The following is a 20993-nucleotide window of genomic DNA, read 5'->3' on the forward strand; positions in this document are numbered from 1 at the left end:
CTAAGGTGGTGTCCCTGCGGTCGATGCCTTTATCGATGAGACGATCCTGCACTGTATGGTGGACTATAAACGCTAAGCCTCCCCCGTGGTCTCCCTCGTTATCCTTTCTGTGTACGTTGTAGCCGTCTCTGGTGATCAGGGGGGAGCTAGCGTGGAGTTTTGTCTCTTGGACCGCAGCTATCTTGATTCCATGTCGGCTCATGAAGTCGACTTTCTCGTCAATATTACTCGTAAGTCCGTTACAGTTCAGTTGTAAGAGTTTAAAACTCCTCGGTAGTGTGATCGTAACTCGGGGGGTGAGGAACGCGTGGTTTTGTCTGCGTTGGTCCTGCTGTGCGTTCCAGCGAAGTCGCGTGTCCACTCACTGGTGGTGAACAGGCCAGAGCACTTCCGAAAATGGCACCAGCCATTGCAAGATTTGCACTGGACTGTTGTCAAGTTCCGAGGGACCCTGGTCTGACACACGGAGCAGACGGTGCGGGGGACCAAGAGTTGCTGGTTTGTCCCCGCACTGGTATAGGTGCAGGAGGGTTTTGGGTCATTGAGGGAGTTGTGTTGCGCCTGAGGGCTCCTTACCGTTGAGGTATTGTTGGTGGCGGCTGTTTGAAGTGCCCTGGGGACGGTAGCGCCCGTGAGGCAGGAGCCGCCTCATGGCGGGAGCAACACGTGGCCACATACCTTGTGGTCCACTCCCTATGAGTCTTAAGGCCTGAACAGGTCTTAAGATAGCATCCCCCGTTGCACTTATTGCACCTAACCGAGGTGGAGTTCGGGTGGAGCCATTTGTGGCAGATGCAGCAGTAAAATACCTCTGGTCCAGGTTGGTTAGCGTCGTTCGGAGTGCCTTCACATGCTTGACATATGTTGGGTATGTCGTGGTCGATTATGGTTAAGTAGGAGTTTAACCTACTACAATATCCAGAACGTAATTTGGCCAAAGTGCGCGGGTCTCGCGAGGCAGCTAAAGCTCTTCGTCTGCAATAGGTGATGGTTCGTCTCCGATAACGGTATTACCAGTTTATGAAGGTGGTAGTGGTCTCCCAATGAATGTCGCTTAATGGCTGTCTATATACTCCCCGGTCGAGTAGTTGTAGTTATGTTTTGTCCTGGATCCCGTCAGTGTAGTTGAAGAGATGCCTTCTGTCGCGCTATCACGTTTATATAATAGACCGCTTGCTTGAAGATAAGCGCCCGTTTGCAGTCGTAACTATAGGTGGAGGGACGCTGCAGACCTTTGTAAGTATCACAATTCTTGAAGCGAGTGTGTGGTAGCTGCTGGAGAATACTTGAACGAAGTCGGAAATTGTGAACTGCCTGAGCCGTTAGAAAAATTATTATTTCTTGTCAGTCCAACGGCAATGAACTTTCCACTGGTGTGGACAAAAGTTTGTATATTTTGGAAGAAATAGCTCCTTCGCTAGTAAGCTAATGGTCGAAAATTATATCATAATGGCCAGACTACGGCATTCTTGACCGAACGACCAATACATTATATTTCAAAGCCAAAATTGTTTGTTTTTTAACAATAAAACCAAAAAGAAATTGAAAATTTGTTTCTGTTATAAGGTAGAACATTTCCTTAAAGAAGAAAATTATGTAAGCTTACGTTTATAGGAAAATAAACAACTTATATTTGATTTTCTTTGAGCAGTGTTGTCACGCGGGTGTGAATTTCGTCGAATTTGTATTTCTGCGGACTGCGGGTATGGGCTGTTACTGTGGTTTGCGGAACAAGCGGAATGCTATTATACAGATTCTGTCGACTGCTTCAACCTCTCCCTTTCAACGATTTGTGTAGCAATAAAGTAGCGCTCTAAGTGCTCAAGGATTTTTTTGTTTTTTACAAAACTTGCATAATATGATAATTAGGCTTTCGGCTGGCTGGTGACGCGTGTTGGATCAGATACGGCGGAGTATTTTGAACACCTTTTGAAATTTATGTATTGTATTTTATTTATATTGTTTGTTTATATCTAGTAAATTATATAAAAAATATAATTATCACCTTTTATGTGCATCATAATAATTTTAAAATTTAGGAAGCATTCGCGGCACCCGCAGAAATATGGACTCATCATGTAAATCAATGGATAATTTTACTGATCGCAAAGGAATTAATTTGTATGCAGACTATTTGTAACAAGGATTAAAAGTTTATAAATATCTTCGTTGACTACGTAGACTCGTCTCACTATAGTTGAGTATTTACGAATTGAAACTGAGATTAACATTTCATGAGTTGTGTTTCAGATCATTTCCTGCGATCTCTGCAATAAAATCCGACAACACCATATAAAGATAACGACCATTTGATAAAGACACAAAAATTGTTTAATATGAGATGAAGTTCTGGACTGATATCTATAGAACAGTTTTTCGAAATATTAAAATCAGACAGTTACCATATCATTTATTATTGCATACTACGAGGTATGAAACAACTCTGCCCCTTTGTCATGTCTTGCATAACCTTGCAGTGAGGACGGCTTAGAGAATCTGTCAGATCCTACTGTAGAGCTGATAGAAGAAATTATAGTCCATTGTGAAATGTTGTTTGATAAGATATAGAGCGCCGCACACTTTTTGCCAAGGGTATTATTACGTGTTTCTCCAAGTGAACAACTTTTTATAATTCCTCTGTTCCAGTTTTGCATTACTGTATACGACATACCCCATCATTAAACCTTTTAATCACATTGAGAAGTCCCTTTCTTTGCGAATTATAAAGATGTACCAAGTTACCTCCGCTAAATCCTTCGGAGTTCACAGCACGGTCAAATTGATCCTTCATTTTATTACTCATTAGCGATAAATCAGCCGGAAACTTTAAATCACTTCCAAATATGGTCTTTGCGGGTGATTTGCTACTAATTTAATGTGCACCCGAGCGATAGGCCAATAGGAACATTTGGATGTCTTTGTCCCACCAGGGAGCGGTTGAATCGTTCGACCATTCCATCCGATTGCAGGTGCGAACGTGTTTTCTTAATCCCCATCAATCAACACATCTCTCTAAATATTGCGGACTCGAATTCTTTTCTTTGGCCTGAATTTAACTAAACTTAGCCACCCAGTTCTGCACAAAAACCTCAGCAATGGTTGGCTGTTTGACTTCTACTCTCTGGACTTTTCGCTGCCATATACTGCGCGCAATTTGCCCAGTAAACCCGCTGCTTAATCTTCTCCAACGTTTTAGTGATAACCAGATGACCTCCGCTTTCCCATTGTGAAATTCCTCTAACACGAATGCCATTCTGAATTTAGGATCTATTATCAGATTACGGGAATGATTTCCGTCTTCGCTTTCCCATACGCGATGTAGAACTCCATCAATCATTTGAAGCCTATTCCATTGCACCCAAAATGCCTTAGACATATGACTTTCTATTGCCTTTTCAGTTTTACCTGGAATATTTGTTGCCTGTGACTCCCGTATGTCTCTCTATAGCTACCATAGGACTCTCAAAGGTACCACAATTGGCTTCTGGAACTGCCTGCATTGTTTCGGTGGCTGAATTCTTAGGTGAGACAACCAATACAGCAACTTTGTTTGCAGTGTTCTAGTAATTTATTATTGTTTTTTCGAACTGGAGCTTAAAGATTGGGATTGATGCAGTAAAATCGAACAATGGAGGTTTTACTTTGGGACAACTGCTTAAAATATTCGGATGATTCAATTGTAGTTCACAGGGGCAAGTATTCAGTGCATCTAATTCAGCCTGAATCGTTTCCAGTTATGACTTTACATGTGTCTTCTCAGCTGCACATTTATCTGCGACGACAATTCGGCTAACATTTGTGACATTTGCGATATCTGCGATGACATTTGCGAGGCGATTGGAGATATTGCAGACATCATCACAATCATGTCTATATCTGATGTTGGTCCTGGATACTCTGTATTCTCTTCCGCTTTTTTTGATGACTATTGAGCTTCCGGCTGGAACACATATTCGTCGACATTGATGTCACCTGCCTCTATAGCTTCGCGTAGCGGTACTTACAACTCTGTCCATATATGTATATATTTATATACCCTTTTGGGTGTTTGGCCGAGTTCGTCCTCTTATTTGTGGCGCGCGTCTTGATTTATGTATGATAGTTCCACAAATGGAGGTACCTACAGTTTTAAACCGACGCCGAACGGCAGATATTTTTTTTTTGAGGAGCTGTTTCCTGCCAGAAATACACGCGGAGGCTTGCCATTACCTGCCGAGAGGCGACAGCGAATAGAAAAAACGTTTTCTTCATATTGGTGTTTCACTCCGAATGGTAGTCACGCACCATTCGGCTACGGCGTTATTACAGACAATGGCCTTTATTATGGCCCCTATTATGAGTTACATTCGATCTTCGATATTCGCTGGTTGTCGAAGATCGAAAATCGAATGTCAATTTGGTATTATGAGCGGTGCAACCCTATCGAAATTTTCGTTGTTTACCGAATTTAGAGTCGAATGCAATTTTGCTTTCGATCGTGTAGCGTATTGTGGGAAAACTTGTTAAAGTGTAAGTTGTTTGCGATTATTTATGGTTTTATAGTAACCAAATAAAAAAATATATACTAATTTTGTTAATTTTATGCAGGTCGAAAGTCGTGAGTACCAAACAACAATTAGAAAGGCGAATCCACAATTCGCAAAAGGGATTTGCACCAAAGTTCAAGCAGCAAAAAAATGGGAGGAATTTACAACGAAGCTGACTTGCTTGGGACCACCAGTGAGAACGGCAGCAAAATGGATTAAGCTTAATAATGGTTTTTTTTTGTGATGTTTATAGAAATACATTTTTATTTTCCCTTCGTAGGTATGGGCTGAAATACGTAGAGGAACTGAAATACATATTTTTTTCGATTGGCGAATAATTGAATAAAGAAAATTTATAACAAAAATAAAACAGAAAATGTGGCGTACAGGTTTCTATTTAATACTTTTTAGATTTTTCTATAATATTCTCAAAATTTCATTTCTTATGTTTTCTACTTCTCCGTTATTTGACTCCACTTCAATATCTTCAGCATCATCGTACACAGTGGGTTGAGCAAGTCCTAGCATACCTTCATTACCAATACTCAATTGGTATGATCCCTGAGCACAAAATCGCAGAACTGTGACTAGCTTTAACATATTTGGAATGGACTTTCGACTACAGTCGAAGATCGAATGTTGCACATAATAAGGGCCTATGAGCAACATTCGATCTTCGACTGTAGTCGAAAGTGCTGGTCGAACGAATTTTCATTTGGTATTATGGTGCTCATTCGTAGAAGAATAGGACTATTGTGAATTTCGATCGCTCGACTCATTTATAATAGATAATTTTTTCTCAGCCGATACAGCAAATCAAAATAAAAGAAAAACCGATTGTGTTGAAATTCTTTGCTAACAACATTTTTAAAAGTTAAAAAAAGTATTTTTTGTGAAAATGAGTACAACGGGAGGTAATAGATGTCCTGGAAAATTATATTTGCCAAAGATGGATACAATTTCGTAGTACAGAGGCTGATATGCAGCGAACAAAAGCACATTTTTATAGCAAATACCGGATTCCAGGAATAATTGGCTGTGTTGATGGCACGCATATTAAAATTGTCGCTCAACATTTGTATTACAACAGGAAGGGATTCTACAACATTAATGCTCTGATTGTAAGTAGACATTTGCATATATGTAAATATGAGTTATAAATTCTAAATGCGAACAATGTAAATTTTAGGTTTGTGATCATACAATGAAAATAACGTATATGAATGCGAAAAATCCAGTAGCTACTCATGATTCTATGACTTTCAATATGTTACCATTGAAAGCGCATTTAAAGGAGCAACATCTCAATGGCCGTCCCAATACTTGGTTCCTCGGTATGTAATAAACACCAATTGAAATTCCGTTTTTAATAATTTTGGTCTGTCTCAGGTGATGTTGGATACGCTCTAAAACCATATTTAATGACGCCGTTCAGAAACTTTGAGGAAGGGTCTCCACAAAGGACATACAACAAACAACATGCTAAAGCGAGAAGTATCATTGAGAGAACAATTGGAGTCTTGAAAACCTAATTTATTGTTGCAGGTAAGAGCTCTCCACTATTCTCCAAAAACAAGCAAAACAAATTATTAATGCGTGGGCAGCCTTGCACAACATTTGTCTGCTTTACAGTGTTCAACTTCCGGATGAAGAGTTATCCAATGAGACCCTCAACGATGATGCTGGAGATATTGAAGTGGAGTCAAATAACGGAAAATATAGGAAATGAACTTCTTAGAATATTATGGGGAAAACTAAAAAGTATTAGTGCATGTTTATTATTTGGTTACTATAAAATAATAAATAATCGCAAACAGCTTACATTTTAACAAATTTTCCCACAATACGCTACACAATCGAAATCAAAATTGCATTCGACTCTAAATTCGGTATACAACGAAAATTTCGACAGGCATGCCCCGCTCATAATACTAAATTGACATTCGATTTTCGATCTTCGACAACCAGCGAATATCGAAGATCGAGTCCAACTCATAATAGGGGCCAGTGTTTTTAAAAACTTTTCTTTTTCCGAATACTCATTTATGACTGAAGTTATTTCTCTTACTTCATCGTGATCCTCGCTCTCTGGTTTAGACACCAAATCTTCCACCTCCGTGAAACATTCACTCACTCCCCTGCCAATATTAACAAAATCCTATTCTGAGGAGGAAGAAAGAATCCGTAATCTCGCTGGCTTTTATTTATAGATTTATCAAACGAATCACTTATTTCCATATCCATGTATCCTATTATTTAAAAGGGCAAAAATTACCAAAAAAAAAACATTCCTACAACCATTTTAGTTATAAAGGGTGTTTTTTTTTAGAGGTTAGGTTTTCAAGATGAAATAAAACGTATATAATTTAATGTTATGGCCAAGAATTTAGCTTTATTATAAAGATAAGGGTTTGCCATTATGTTTTAAAAATGATTTCGGGCAAGTGGCCGCCGCGGCTGGCTCGAATAAATTCCAGCCGAGAGGCCCAATTTTCGACCACTTTTTGCAGCAATTAGGGCCGTATGTCAGCAATAACGCGCCGAATATTCTCCTCCAAGACGTCAATCGTCTCGGGCTTATCTGCGTAGACAAGCGACTTCACATAGCCCCACAAGAAATAGTCCAGCGGTGTTATATCGCACGATCTTGGAGGCCACGCCACAGGTCCACGGCGCGAGATAATGCGCTCACCAAAAGTTTCCTTCAATAAATCGATTGTCGCGTTGGCTGTATGGCATGTAGCGCCGTCTTGTTGGAACCAAAGGTCGTCCACATCAACATCGTCCAATTCAGGCACGAAAAAGTCATTAATCATGGCTCTATAGCGCTCTCCATTGACTGTAACATTATGGCCGGCTTCATTTTTAAAGAAATATGGACCAATGATTCCCTCTGCCCATAGAGCACACCAAACAGTGACTTTTTGAGGATGTAACGGCGTCTCAGCAATGGCTTGTGGATTATGTTCACTCCAAATGCGACAATTTTGCTTATTGACATACCCATTCAACCAAAAGTGAGCTTCATCGCTGAACAAAATTTTCTTGTGAAAATCGGGATCGGTGGCCATCTCGTTTTGGGCCCATTCACCGAACGTGCGACGCGCTTGATGGTCGTTCGGCTTCAATTTTGCACGAGTTGGATTTTGTAAGCCCGCAAACCAAGATCCTTCCGCAAAATCTTCCATAAAGTGGATGGGCACATCTCCAATTGCTGCGATGGCGGATGGACTCATTCGGGTCTTCTTCGATACTCTGCTCCACAGCAGCAATAGCGTCTTCGGTGCGCACTGTACGACGTCTCTGAGGATGCGTATTATCCACTAGAGCAAACGTGGTGCGAAACCGATCCATGGTTAATCGAATTAGTGACTCTGATGGACGATTATGTCGACCGAATATTGGACGCAGCGCGCGATGCGTCGCGCGAACCGAACCATTATTTTCGTAATAAATTTGCACGATTTGCAAACGTTGTTCAGGTGTAAGTCTATTCATTATGAAATGGCAAACCAAACTGAGCATAAATCAAGTGACAGCTGTCAAAAAGACCATCTGCGAAAAAAGTAGTGCCAACTTGAAAACCTAACCTCTAAAAAAAAACACCCTCTACTTACTGGCAGAAATCTGTTGCCAGAATGAAAAAACGGCACGAATTACACAACTTGTAAAATAAGCACTCACTATACTACTTAGAAAACATAAAATGCGTGTACCGGTCTGAACAAGAAAAATCACGCGCCGACAGAGGAAGTTTTTCTCCAAATAAACGTCTCTATAATTCCTCCAATTCAATGTTCCAAAAGATATTCAGCCCTGTCATAGAGTCTGTCGAGAAAAACCTTAAATATTTTGATATTTCGACAACAGCTCACTTCAATGTAAACAAAACAATTTAACAAGTTTTTTGCCAAGTTAGTTGAATTTTCAAATTAAATTGTATTCGTTGACATGTGCAGTTGTGGTGATGGAGGAGGAATGTAAGAGAAGCAAACGGAGTCTCAAAATTGAGCGAATAATATTGTGGGATGCAAGCAACCCTCTCGATATGGACGAACCAATGTAAATGCTTGCCTTTTTGTTAAAGAAAAAGTTTACTTAAATACGGTTTAAAATAGCCTTATCAAAAATTACCGGTTAAATAAAGCTGCCTTTATATACGTTTTGTCTTTATTGAAGGCAGCGCTCAGCAAGATCATCATCCATGACCTCAGTTCTCCGACTATCGTCTGTTTTACGGTTTCTTGCAGAAGGAGGCTATCAGCACGGAGTTGGCAAATGTTTCGAAGTACCAATGGGGCAGTCGGCATTTAGCTATGTGCTAAAAGACGTATTGACGCCACTACAAACACGATTGTGTGCCAAGGGGGAAGTCTTGATATGAGTGCCAATGAAAAACGGCAAAGCAAGGTGGAGTTCTATCAAATATATAGATTTCTTGCATCATTTGGTGTATGGATGAGACGCACTTAAAAATTATTTCCCCAATAAAGAAAAACTCCTCTACTACAACCGGAAGGGCTACTACAGTATCAATTACATGATTGTAAGTATTGCTAATAAGTTATACTATAAATTTCTAATTAATTTACTTTCAGATATTTGACAATACCATAAAATAAGAATCTGCTACTTGAACGCGCAATATCCCGGGAGCAACCACCAACCTCATATATGGAATCTGAGCTATGGGAGATCCTTTTTTGAGAGGAAATATCTAGAAGGGGAACGAAATACTTGGATACTAGGTATGTCTGCACAATTTGAGTAATTTCCGTTACATAATTTAAAGTGTTATATATGTTGCACAGGATACGCTGGATACGCCTTGGAACCTTTCGTCCAAGTTTTAACACATAACTTTTGTGGTCTTCAATAAAATATATTTATTATTTTTTTTATAGACAACGCTTCTAGACTCTTATTTTCTACTTCTAACATTTGTTGCTGTTGTTTTTGATTTTTGTCCGCATTCAAGCACTCCATGTTTCTATGGTAACTGCGCATTTCTTCCAGCTCGGCTGCTTTTAGGTCGCACATTTTTTCAAGTGCTGAACACATTCGCTGCCTAGTCGAAGCGAGATTGTCTAGTTTTATATCTCGCTGAGCAAAATGCTGTACACTATTTGCCTGGAAGTCCTTTTGAGGCTCCAGCTGCTTTTTAATAAGATCTGGAGCACTTGTATCGACTCGCTTTTGGCCAGTTGGTGCACGTTTCGTGAAAAAATGACTGGAGTTACCCAACAGCATGGAAACGTTCGGATCGGGTCCGCTATTCTCTGTTTCGGCAGCAGCTGGATGCCTCTTCCTTTGAGCATTTGGAGACCCCCTGAGCAACCCTTGTTTATAGTTTAGTTAATATAGTACTTACATTTTACAGCTTTTTTATTTGTTACCTTATAAATTCTCTCTTTATTACTCGTTCTAATTTTTGTCCGTTAGTCTAACGTCGTCGTAGAAAAATTGTACAAAACTGTAAGATTTGACGTTACGCGTCTTCTTTTTGTTGTAGCAGTAACTTTGCCCTGTCAATGTAGTGTAATCAACGGTCGTCTTCGTCTAGCTCATCTAACGGTAGGCTCAGGAAACTTGCTGCTTCGACAGGTTGGGTCCAGAGGGAGAGGGGTGTTAGATGAGTTGGTTTGATGGGGCATGTGAAAAGGAGGTTAGTGTCCTGGGGGATGTCTTCACATGCCGGACATATGTTTAGTATATCGGAGTCGATTCTGGATAAGTAGGAGTTTAACCTGATACAGTATCCAGAACGTAATTGTGCCAAGGTTACGCGGGACCCTCGGGGAAGTTGGAGCTCTTCGTCGACGATGGGTGGTGGTTGGACTCCGATTACAGCATTCGGGGGTCGGGAGCTTAAGAAGGTGGTAAGGGTCTCCCGATGAATGTCGTTAATGGCCTGTCTGATCCTGGAGTGGTCTGTCCGTTTTGTCCTGGATCTCGTCCACGTAGTTGAGGAAGTGTCTCCTGATGTGCCTGGGAGGTGGCTCAGGCTCGAGCAGGTGTCTGCATGGGTGAGACCTACGGTGACACCCAAGCAGGAACTGCTTGCCGAGCATTTTGTTGTGCTCCTTAACAGGGAGCATGTGCGCCTCGTCATGCAAGTGTTGAATAGGGGACATCATGAGACATCCTGTCGCGGTCCTGATGGCAGTATTCTGGCAGGTCTGGAGCTTCGTCCACTGCGTATCACTGGTTCCAGGCGACCAGACAGGCGCGGCATAGTTAAGAACCGGTCGGCCTATTGCTTTGAAAGTCGACAGCAACATTTCTTTGTCTTTGCCCCAAGTGCTGCCGGCGAGCGACTTGAGGACCTTGTTGCGATTCTGTACTCTCGTTGCAATAGCGGTTGTGTGCGCTGAGAAGGAGAGCAAGCTGTCAAAGGTGACTCCCAAAATTCTGGGGTTGTTAACCGTCGGTATTGGGGTATCATCGACGTGCACCTGAAGTGGCAGCTTGACCTCCTTTGTCCAGGTGGTAAAAAGGGTCGCCGTGGATTTAGTGGGAGAAAGTTTTAAGTTTCTCGCAGTGAAGAAGTGAGAAAGGCGGGCGAGGTAGTCGTGTACTGTAGAGCATAGGCCATCAATGTCATTGCCCGACGCCATTATCGTGCAGTCGTCGGCATATGAGACCAGTGAGACTCCCTCTGGTGGCTGGGGGAGTTTCGAAATATAGAAATTAAAAAGCAAGGGTGAAAGGACACCACCCTGCGGTACTCCTTGCTTTATTTTTCTCTGTTTTGAGGTTTGGTCTCGAAATATTACCGACGAGTGACGACAACTCAGGTAGTTCGCGGTCCACCCCTTCAGCCCTGGCGGGAGTGTCGACTGTAAAATGTCATCTATTAGCGTGGCGTGGCTGACTGTATCGAAAGCTTTTTTTTAGATCCAACGCCACTAAGACAGTCCTTTCGCAGGGGCGGTTTTGGTTTAGTCCGCGGTTTACCTGGGTGTTTATGACGGTGAGTGCCGTGGTGGTACTGTGCACTCTACAGAAACCATGCTGGTGTGGGGCTGGAGTCAGGTGTTCAGTGAGGAGTGGGAGTAGAAGGGCTTCAAGCGTCTTCACTACTGGGGAAAGGAGAGTTATCGGACGATAAGACTCCCCTTGGTTGGCGGGTTTCCCAGGGTTCAGTAGTGGGACCACTCTCCCTAATTTCTACTTATCAGGAATGGTGAGAGTGGCCATAGACAAGTTGAAGACCTTGGTGAGATATTCTACTCCCGATGGGCCAATGGCTTTGGATGGTTTCATGTGTTTGTTGGCCTCCTGAACCTCATCGCTGTAGAAAGCAAGTGGCGCACTGTTGTATGTCAATTTGTGCAGCCGTCTGGTAGCACTACGTTTGGATCTGTCGGCCGAAGGATGCAGAATAATTTGCCGGCTGAAGTAACTCGCGCATTTCTTCGGATCCGACGAAGTACACCCGTTGAAGGTGATATATACCTTGTTGTACTTCGTCGGGTTCGACAGGGACCTTACGGTGGACCGGAGCTTGTTCACACCAGAGGTGAAGTTGCAGGACTTCAGATGCTCTTCCCATTTGTTCCGCTTATGTTGGGTTACCAGTAACCGGATCTCCGAATTGAGATCCTTTATACGAGGATCCCCGGGGTCAGCCTGGCGTAGGAGATCACGCTCGTTCGCCAGAACAGCTGCTTCAGCTGGGAGATTGGGACGTATGTCCGGATCCTTCTAGCGGGTATGAAGCGAGCCGCGGTGGCTTTGATTACCTCGCGGATTGCGCGTTGGCCTTGCGCGCACATCGGTGGGAGTGGGGGAGAGCGACGAAGATGGCGGCAGGTTTTTCGATCGAGTTGATAATGGGCAAGTGGTCTGATGCAAGCGATAGCATAGGTCGCCAGGTTATGCTATTTATCAGACCTGCGCTAGAAATTGTGATGTCAGGCGGGCTGCTGTAATTGCCCACTACCCTGGTGGGGGCGGCGTCGTTTACAGTGCTGAATGTCGAGAGAACGTCCATGAGAAATTTCAAAAAAGCAAAAAAATGTGATATTTCTATTATAAAAATACAAAATTATTAAAATTTGGGATAAATAATAAACCAAAAAATAAATACCCATACCGCGTGTATCTCAATAACGACTTGATAAAACTCGACTGCCTGCCACGCCTCGCTACCCACCTTATTTAGATCCGACATATATTATTGAGGCCGAATTAAAACCACGCCCTCTTTTTATATGTTAACACAAATTTTCCGTTCGTCCCTCCAATGCTATAAACTATAACTCTCATTGTCTAGGAGTGTGTTTGTTTTCAAAAATTAACAACCAGACCGAATTAGATTTTACCTAAAATTTACTGCTGACACCAGTATGTGTGTCTGTCTGCTTCACCCTCGATCGAAAATAGGTGATTCTTATTTTCGGCGGCAGTTTCGGAATCATTTTTAATGCACACAATTTGTTCAGCCGTGCAATTGCCGGCAAATTGACATTCTGTAGTTTCTGGAAAATTAGACGACCCTATAGGTTTGGATTTTCTTTGAGCAACGAAGCAGGAACTGCTTGCGGAGTATTTCACTTTGCTCCTTAACCGGGAGCATGGTAGTCTCGTTATGGAGGAGTTCCACGGAAGACATCAGAAAGTATCTCGTGGCTGTTCTGATGCGAGTATTCAATGCTTAATTAAGTAAATAAGGATGAACTTGGTGTGTAAAAGAATCAGAAAATCGTTTGTACCATAAGACGCCAGCCAGACAGATTGGTGCGAATTAAAGGAATCATAGCCACGGAAGCGTGAAGTATCGAATAAATCCTCTCTTAAAGCCTGAGAAAGATGTATACCATAAATTAAAGAACTATTTATTTTGATATGTTTACATGTGGAGAACCCGATTTTATTTTATTTTTCTGAAGTACACAAGTATGAATTTAAATAATATTAATAGCAATAGGCATATAAATATTTTTTTTATTTTACGTTATAATTACTTTTAGCTTACTCTACTTTCCATTTCAACAGTTTTCGGTAGGAGAAAGGACACATTTAAATGTTTAGTTAATAAAGATTTTTATAATATTTTGCTTCTAACATTCACTTAGAACTGTGTTTAGGGACACGAAAAAAATATCGATACTTATTGGTATCGAGTATATTCGTTATTGATACCGATATTTTATACTTGATACTTTTGTTTCGATATTTGTAATATACTTAACAAGTATCTCTAGAGCGGTATCGAGTAAACAAATTCCGCGGAAGTACGTAAACCACGCCACTCAATTTGCGACGCCACTTCATAAACGGCAGGAAAAAGTGAATAATCATTTAAGTAAATTTGATTTAAAGTTAAAGTAAGTATTAAAGCTATTATAATGTAAACTTTATTGAAATATGTGTCGTTAGAAGAATGCCGCCAAGCCGAAGCAATGTTTGGGGATATTTTACCAAACTATCCGACGACGAGGTGAGGTGCAAGACTTGCTTCAAAACTATCAAATCATCAGGAAACACTTCAAACATGCATAAGCATATAAAGAGCCACCCCGATGCGATGTATGTATATTGTTGCCTCATGGTACATATGTGCACAAAACAAATTATGTTATGTTTTATATTTTTTTAGTGCAACAGAAACTGGAAAACAACAAACCACTTTATCAAGAGATCTTGATCTGCTGAGTCCATCAAGACATGAAACTGAGCCGCAACCATCAACAATTTTATCAAAAAAATCTGCTTTGGAAAACATTGTAAAAGCTCATACACCACTTGATGCCGAAAATGACATCTATGCGGAAAATATATGTGAGTCACATAAAAAAAAAGGCAACTGTCCATTACACTGTCAATGGAACGCAAATTTTCGTATTCGGATGGCGGAAAAGATCATTCAAAACTCTGCAAGTTGTTGCTTTACTTTATTTGCGTCGACAAAAGACCATTTGATATCGTAAAAGGGCGTGGATTTAACAAATTGATGAAGAAAGCCTGCCCATCATTTGAAATTCCAAGCGTTGATACGCTAAAAGCTCAATTGGATGATTTGTATAATATAATGCATTCTAAAATTCAAAGCACATTTGAAAATGTAGCTCACGTGGCACTAACATGTGAAGTTTGGACCGAGATGATGACTGTTACCAGTTATTTAGGAGTTACTGCTCATTTTTTGCATAATGATAGTCTTATGTCTCGTTGCATAGCCACCGTTGCTCTAGATGAAAGGCATACTGGTGAATACATAGCTGCGAAATTGAATGAAATTTGTACAAGCACAGACAACGGCGCGAACATAACAGCAGCTACAACATTTTTTCTTGGGAAAAACCATCACTTGCCTTGCTTTGCCCATATACTAAATCTCATCGCTGAATCTGCAATGTCAGTTAATGACTTCAATTTATTAATAAGCAAAGTGTGTGACATTGTAAAATACTTCAAGAGCAGTGTAGTTGCCAGCGATGCGTTACGAGAAAAGCAAGCTCGCTCTCAACCTCTTAAACTGATTTTGGATGTAAAGCCACGGTGGAATCCCGTTTATTATATGCTCCAGAGATTTATTGAGCTAACGCCTATAGTATATCAAGTCTTAATGTTGAATGTTAAAGCACCGCCCACACTCTCAGCTTTAGAAATTCAAAATATTAAAACATTGATGAGTATTTTGAAACCACTAGAATATGTTACCAAAGAGCTGTCGGGTGAACGATATGTGACTATAAGCAAAAGTATACCGATTGTGAATTGCCTGAAGGCGCAGATTAATGATGTATATGTGCCTGTAGGTGAGGACTACGATGCGGTACTACATGCGGTAAAAAAAGAAATGATTAAACAAATAGAACGCCGATTCGGATGCATTGAAGAAAACTACTTAATTTCAATTTCTTGTTTACTGGATCCGAGATTCAAAAATATCCCTTTTAAAGGCAAGTTAGCTTGTGCGAAATCAATTAAGTTACTAAGACAATATATAACATCCAGTTCAAGTGTTCACTCGAGTGAAAATGAAAGTGATTCTTCCATAGAATCAGCATACGATTTTTGGAGTCACTATAAGAAGTTGGCGCACACAGAGAAGCTGCATAAAAAATCATGTTCTGCAATGAACGTTACAAATAATGACGAATTAAGTCGGTACCTTTCTGCCCAGGTTTCGCCGCTCTCTATCGACCCTTTAAAACAATGGGATGACATGAAAGTGGTATATCCAAAACTATACAATATGGCAAAGAAGTATTTGGGAATTCCTGCGACATCTGTGCCCTCTCAACGTTTGTTCTCTAAAGCTGGGAGTACTGTGACAAAAACTCGCAACCGACTTTCACCGAAAAGGCTTGACAAGCTGCTGTTCCTAGGGGATTGTACGGATGAGGAGTGGGATATTTAAAAATAATGTTAAAAAATAGATTTGGCGCAAATAAATAAATACTCGATACCTTGCAATATCGATACTTAAGTTCCGATATTTTAATGAGTACGATGCTTTTCTTTTGATACTACTCATGAGTACATGATCGATACTTTATATTCGATATCGTGCCCCTAACTGTGTTAGCCAAGACTTATAATACGTTTACATATATGTAAGTAGATGATCTACTTTTTCGTGCTTAACTCCCAATCCGTAATTAAAAACCGAGATTTCCCATACAAAATTTCTCTCCCAAAAATAATAATCCTAGATAATAACCGTACTTTTTGACATACAACCCTATGTTTTCTGTATGTAAAGAAAAACGTCAAAGAAAAAATTAAATAAAATGGATGCCGGCTCAGAAAACAGGCACAAGACGTAATTCTAATAAAATATTTGTTAGGTACTATTACCTATGCATTCATATAGCAGAGAAAACGTGTGTCCTCTTATTACTTATTATAAAATGTAATATCGAATTTCAAATGCGTATTTTTTGAAACCTCAGTAAACGTCGTTTATGGATTTCCTCCAACTGTTTATTATTAGCAGCGAATTGCGCAATTAAATTAGCTATTCCTTTTACTTCTAAATTAGCTATCGTTAATAATAGTTAAACAAACTAAAAACACCGAAATATTCCACCAAAATAATTTCTATTGAGAAAAACCTTGCGCAATTAAATTTGCTATTCCTTCTACTTCTAAATTAGCTATCGTTAATAATAGTTAAACAAACTAAAAACACCGAAATATTCCACCAAAACAGTTTCTATTGAGAAAAACCTTTCTCAACAGTATTGACAGCTGATTGTCAATTTTGCAGGTGATCTGCCATATGTGAACGGGTAGATTAATTTTGTGGATTTATTGTTAATTAATGGAAATGTGAACGTACTTTTAGACTTAATTTAATTTTCATAGAAACTTAGAGATTGTTACTCAGCACGTCATCACCATTGCACCTGCGGTATTTTTGCATATGTTTTGTTTTTCTTATTTCTCGGTTTTGTCTTTATTTTCACTTCCGCGCGTTTCCATATGTTTTATATTTGTATGAAAAATATATTTTGTGTGGTATATTTGAAGGAATGTTATTTAAAAGATGGTAGGTAAAAAAATTATACGGCAGCCTGATTCCCTCACGGTTCTCCATTTACGTAAAACATATAACTTAAGAATCTAAAACCGATAGCTCTCTATTATTTCTAAATAGATTTTATTCTAACCAAAAACACATGATACTGATACGGAGTTATGTCAAGTCTTGTTTATACATTTTATAGATATATGTACATTGTATATATACTCGAATAGGTGTTTTTATGCCAATTAACTATTGCTCTATTAATTAAAATATACATACAGTAATTAATGAGTTGGGAACATAGGGAACATAATTCTAATTTTTTTGTCCAATATGAAGCAGCAGAAATAATTTCGATTCGTAAATGCATTGACGGTTAATATTAAGACCTTGTATACGTAATGTATATAAGTAATGATGCGCTTACCCATTATTGTTTGATTTTTGTAACAGGATCTGATTATTAAATAACAAAATAAAATATTATCAGGCCGTTTCTGTCGAGTGAAAGTGATTATGGAAATAATAAAAAATAAAATAAATAATTGGCGCGTACACTTCAGTTAGGTGTTTGGCCAAGCTCCTCCTCCTATTTGTGGTGTGCGTCTTGATGTTGTTCCACAAATGGAGGGACCTACAGTTTCAAGCCGACTCCGAACGGTAGATAATTTTATGAGTAGCTTTTTCATGGCAGAAATACACTCGGCGGTTTGCCATTGCCTGCCGAGGGGCGACCGCTATTAGAAAAATGTTTTTATTAATTTTGCTTTCACCGAGATATGAACCAACGTTCTCTCTGTGAATTCCGAATGGTAATCTCGCACCAACCCATTCGGCTACGGCGGGCGCCTATGGAAATGAATCTACATAAATGGGAGTGAGAAATCGTCAATTTAATCAGAGCATATGTATAATAAATTTTTGAATAATAAATGAAAAAATTGGTGCACTAACGTTTGTGGCTATTTTGATAAAAAGTTAGAAACTTGCAAAATAAGTCTTTCAGAAAGTTTCTACCCGACCATTCCAATACTTTAGATGTGCCTGGATTGGGATTGGTTATATTGGCGTTCATAATTAGTTTATTATATTCGTATCGAGCAATCCTGGCCAACGAAAATACTTTTAGCATGGTATTAGAATTGCTGCTTCCCACTTAAAATAAACACTCATGCATGCTCAACTATAACATGCGTGCTCAACTATAACACTAAAGGTTGCTAACGCGACAGTCGATTCTACGTTCCGGAACGACTCGGATTTACATTACATTGCAAAATTATTACTCGTATGCCAATTATTGTAGAAAAATATATTCGCTCCCGATGGGTAGAGCTATGATTGACGCAGAACGTGGTAAGGTAATCAAATCAGCACTTGCGTAGGCATAGCGTATATAAAAATAAAAATTTGCTTAAAACAATAACCTCTTTTATAACAGAAACGTATATTTTTATTCTTAATATGCCAATATTAATAAACCTCATGTATGGATACATATGTATATATTGGGTTGGGGCAAAGGGTAAGTATTCTTTCGATAGAACTCTTTCTGCTCTTCAAAACTATGTTAAATTTATTTTTGAGTTATTTAATTTTTTACTAGTTTTGAGGCTTAGAAATGGAATACCCAGAAGGAAAAAATCAACATTTTCGACTGCTCTTAGCTTTTCATCGAAAGCTGCCGAAGCAGCCCAGGACATTTGCGACGTGTATGGAGAAGGTGTCATAGGTAAGTCTACAGCGCGGAAATGGTTTGCAAAGTTCAAAAATGGTGACTTTGACGTCGATGACACGTTCCGCAGCGAAAGGCGTTCTAAATTCGATGAAGAAGTCTCAGATCACTTTTGAAGGAGAACAGTCGTGCATTGGCGGAAAAAATGAAATGATCATAAAACGAATATCCTCCATTCAATGGGATTTACCGAAAAACTAGAAGCCGCCATCGAGCAACACGACGTCATAAACAGCGCATTTTGTATCGAATCGTCCCAGGAGATGAGAAATAGTGCCTATACATCAATATGAAGCAAAGAAAGTCTAGATATGGCATCGGCCAACAAGGAACTCTACACTGCCCAGCTACACCGCGTGAATGAGGCTATTCGACATGGCCAAATCATACTCCTTTACGATAAAGCCAGGCAAAATATTGCACAAGTCGTCAAAGCCGCACTCCTAGAGCTCGAATGGGAAATCCTTCAGCATCCGCCGTATTCTCCGGACCTTGTACCCACCAATTACCATCTTTTCCGCTCCCTGTCAAACCATGTGAAGGTCGTTACCTTCGATACCAAAGAGGTCCTTAAAACTGACTCAACAACTTTTTCGACACCAGACCAGGCGATTTATGGTGGAACGGCATCAACAAATTTATCAAAACGTGGTAAGGGGTTATATTATTATATATACATATAATTGATAAACTTATTGATATAAGTTGCGTTTTTTGTTTAAATAAAAGTCTTCGGTAAAAACGCTATGAATTTATTCCTCAAACTAAAACATAATTAGTTACAATATGTACTTAGGTGTTTGGCCGAGCTCCTCTTCTTATTTGTGGTGTGTCTTGATGCTGTTCCAACACAGGATTGACCAACAGTTTTATTTCGCCTCCGAATTGTAGATGATTTTTTATAATGGCAGAAATACATTTGGAAGTTTGCCATTGGTTTCGGGGGCTCTCTGTTAGGCCTAAAAGCCAGGGCGAATTAGATGATTCTTCTTTCAACGACTGGCTACCAAAATCTTGGAGCACTGTGTATGGTAGCCGAAATGCTTCTCAGCTATTTATATTCCAGGAAGGAATGAGAGCTAATACTCCGCCATCTCTATAGTTTTTATGGCGTACGTCTTGATGTTGCTCGTCAAATGGAGAGACCTAGAGTTTTAAGCCGACTTCGAACGGCAGATATTTTTATGAGAAGCTTTTTTATGGCAGAAATACACTCGGAGGTTTGCCATTGCCTGCCAAGGGGCGACTGCTTTTAGAAAAAAAAATATGGGAAAAGTATGAGAGGGAGCCAAGCTGGAAACGGTAGACAAGAGAAATCTATATGTGCGTCCGCAATGCAATAAAGCGCCAGGACCTGATGACATAGTTGCAGAAATATTGAAACTATTGGCAATCGAACGCCCTTTTTTGCTGCTAAACATGTACAACGCATGCCTAAAAGAAGGAATTTTTCCAAAAATATGGAAAAAACAAAAATCAGTAAGGGAAAGGGAGACCCAACATTAGCGTCCGCTTATAGACCGTTATGTATGCTGGATAGCGCACGAAAACTCTTTGAGAAACTGATAAAGCATAGGCTTAGAGAAGCCGTAGAAGGCAGCGGCGGCCACTCCGATTAGTAGCATGGTTTTAGAAGTGGCAGATCTACCTTAGGAGCCATCCAAGATGTAATAGCTAGCGTAGAACATGCCCAGACAGGTAATCGATACTCCAAACGCTTAGTATTACTAACCACACTAGGTATTAGAAATGCTTTCAACAGTTTAGGTTGGGACGACGTAACTGAAACCTTAAAGGTAAAATTAAAGATCCCGAATAATCTATTGAAGATTATTCGCAGCTATCTAAGCAATCGCGTGCTCTTATACGAAACGCGAGAAGGGTGTACGACCAAACAAACAACAGCAGGTGCGGCCCAAGGATCAATACTCGGACCTGAACTCTGGATTATAAGCTACGATAAAATCCTTCGAATAGAGATGCCTGAGGATGTGCATTTAGTGGGATACGCAGATGACATTGCAGCTGTAATAATCGCCCGAAACACTGACGAAGGCAAAAGGAAGTTAAATCAGATGATGATCCGAGTTCAGACATGGTTAGAAGACCATGGATTAAAGCTGGCCACAGAGAAAACAGAGCTAATCCTTCTAACGAACAGACATATCCCATTAGAAGTAGACATACAAGTACTCCATGCCACTTTATCGACAAAAAGAGTGGTCAAGTACCTAGGAGTGCAATTAGA

General features: G+C 40.0%; 1 protein-coding gene across 1 annotated transcript; it reads left to right on the forward strand.

Annotated features, from left to right (window-relative positions):
* Positions 1 to 5207: 5207 nt before the first annotated feature.
* On the forward strand, positions 5208 to 6737 carry LOC128869573 (putative nuclease HARBI1). Its single transcript, XM_054112148.1, has 4 exons — positions 5208 to 5647; positions 5716 to 5860; positions 5916 to 6071; positions 6159 to 6737. Exons 1-3 carry the CDS (start codon positions 5507 to 5509, stop codon positions 6056 to 6058), a joined length of 429 nt encoding a protein of 142 aa, XP_053968123.1. The 5' UTR covers positions 5208 to 5506; the 3' UTR covers positions 6059 to 6071; positions 6159 to 6737.
* The last annotated feature ends 14256 nt before the right edge of the window (positions 6738 to 20993 follow it).

This window comes from Anastrepha ludens, chromosome X, assembly GCF_028408465.1.
Source record: "Anastrepha ludens isolate Willacy chromosome X, idAnaLude1.1, whole genome shotgun sequence".
NCBI lineage: Eukaryota > Metazoa > Arthropoda > Insecta > Diptera > Tephritidae > Anastrepha > Anastrepha ludens.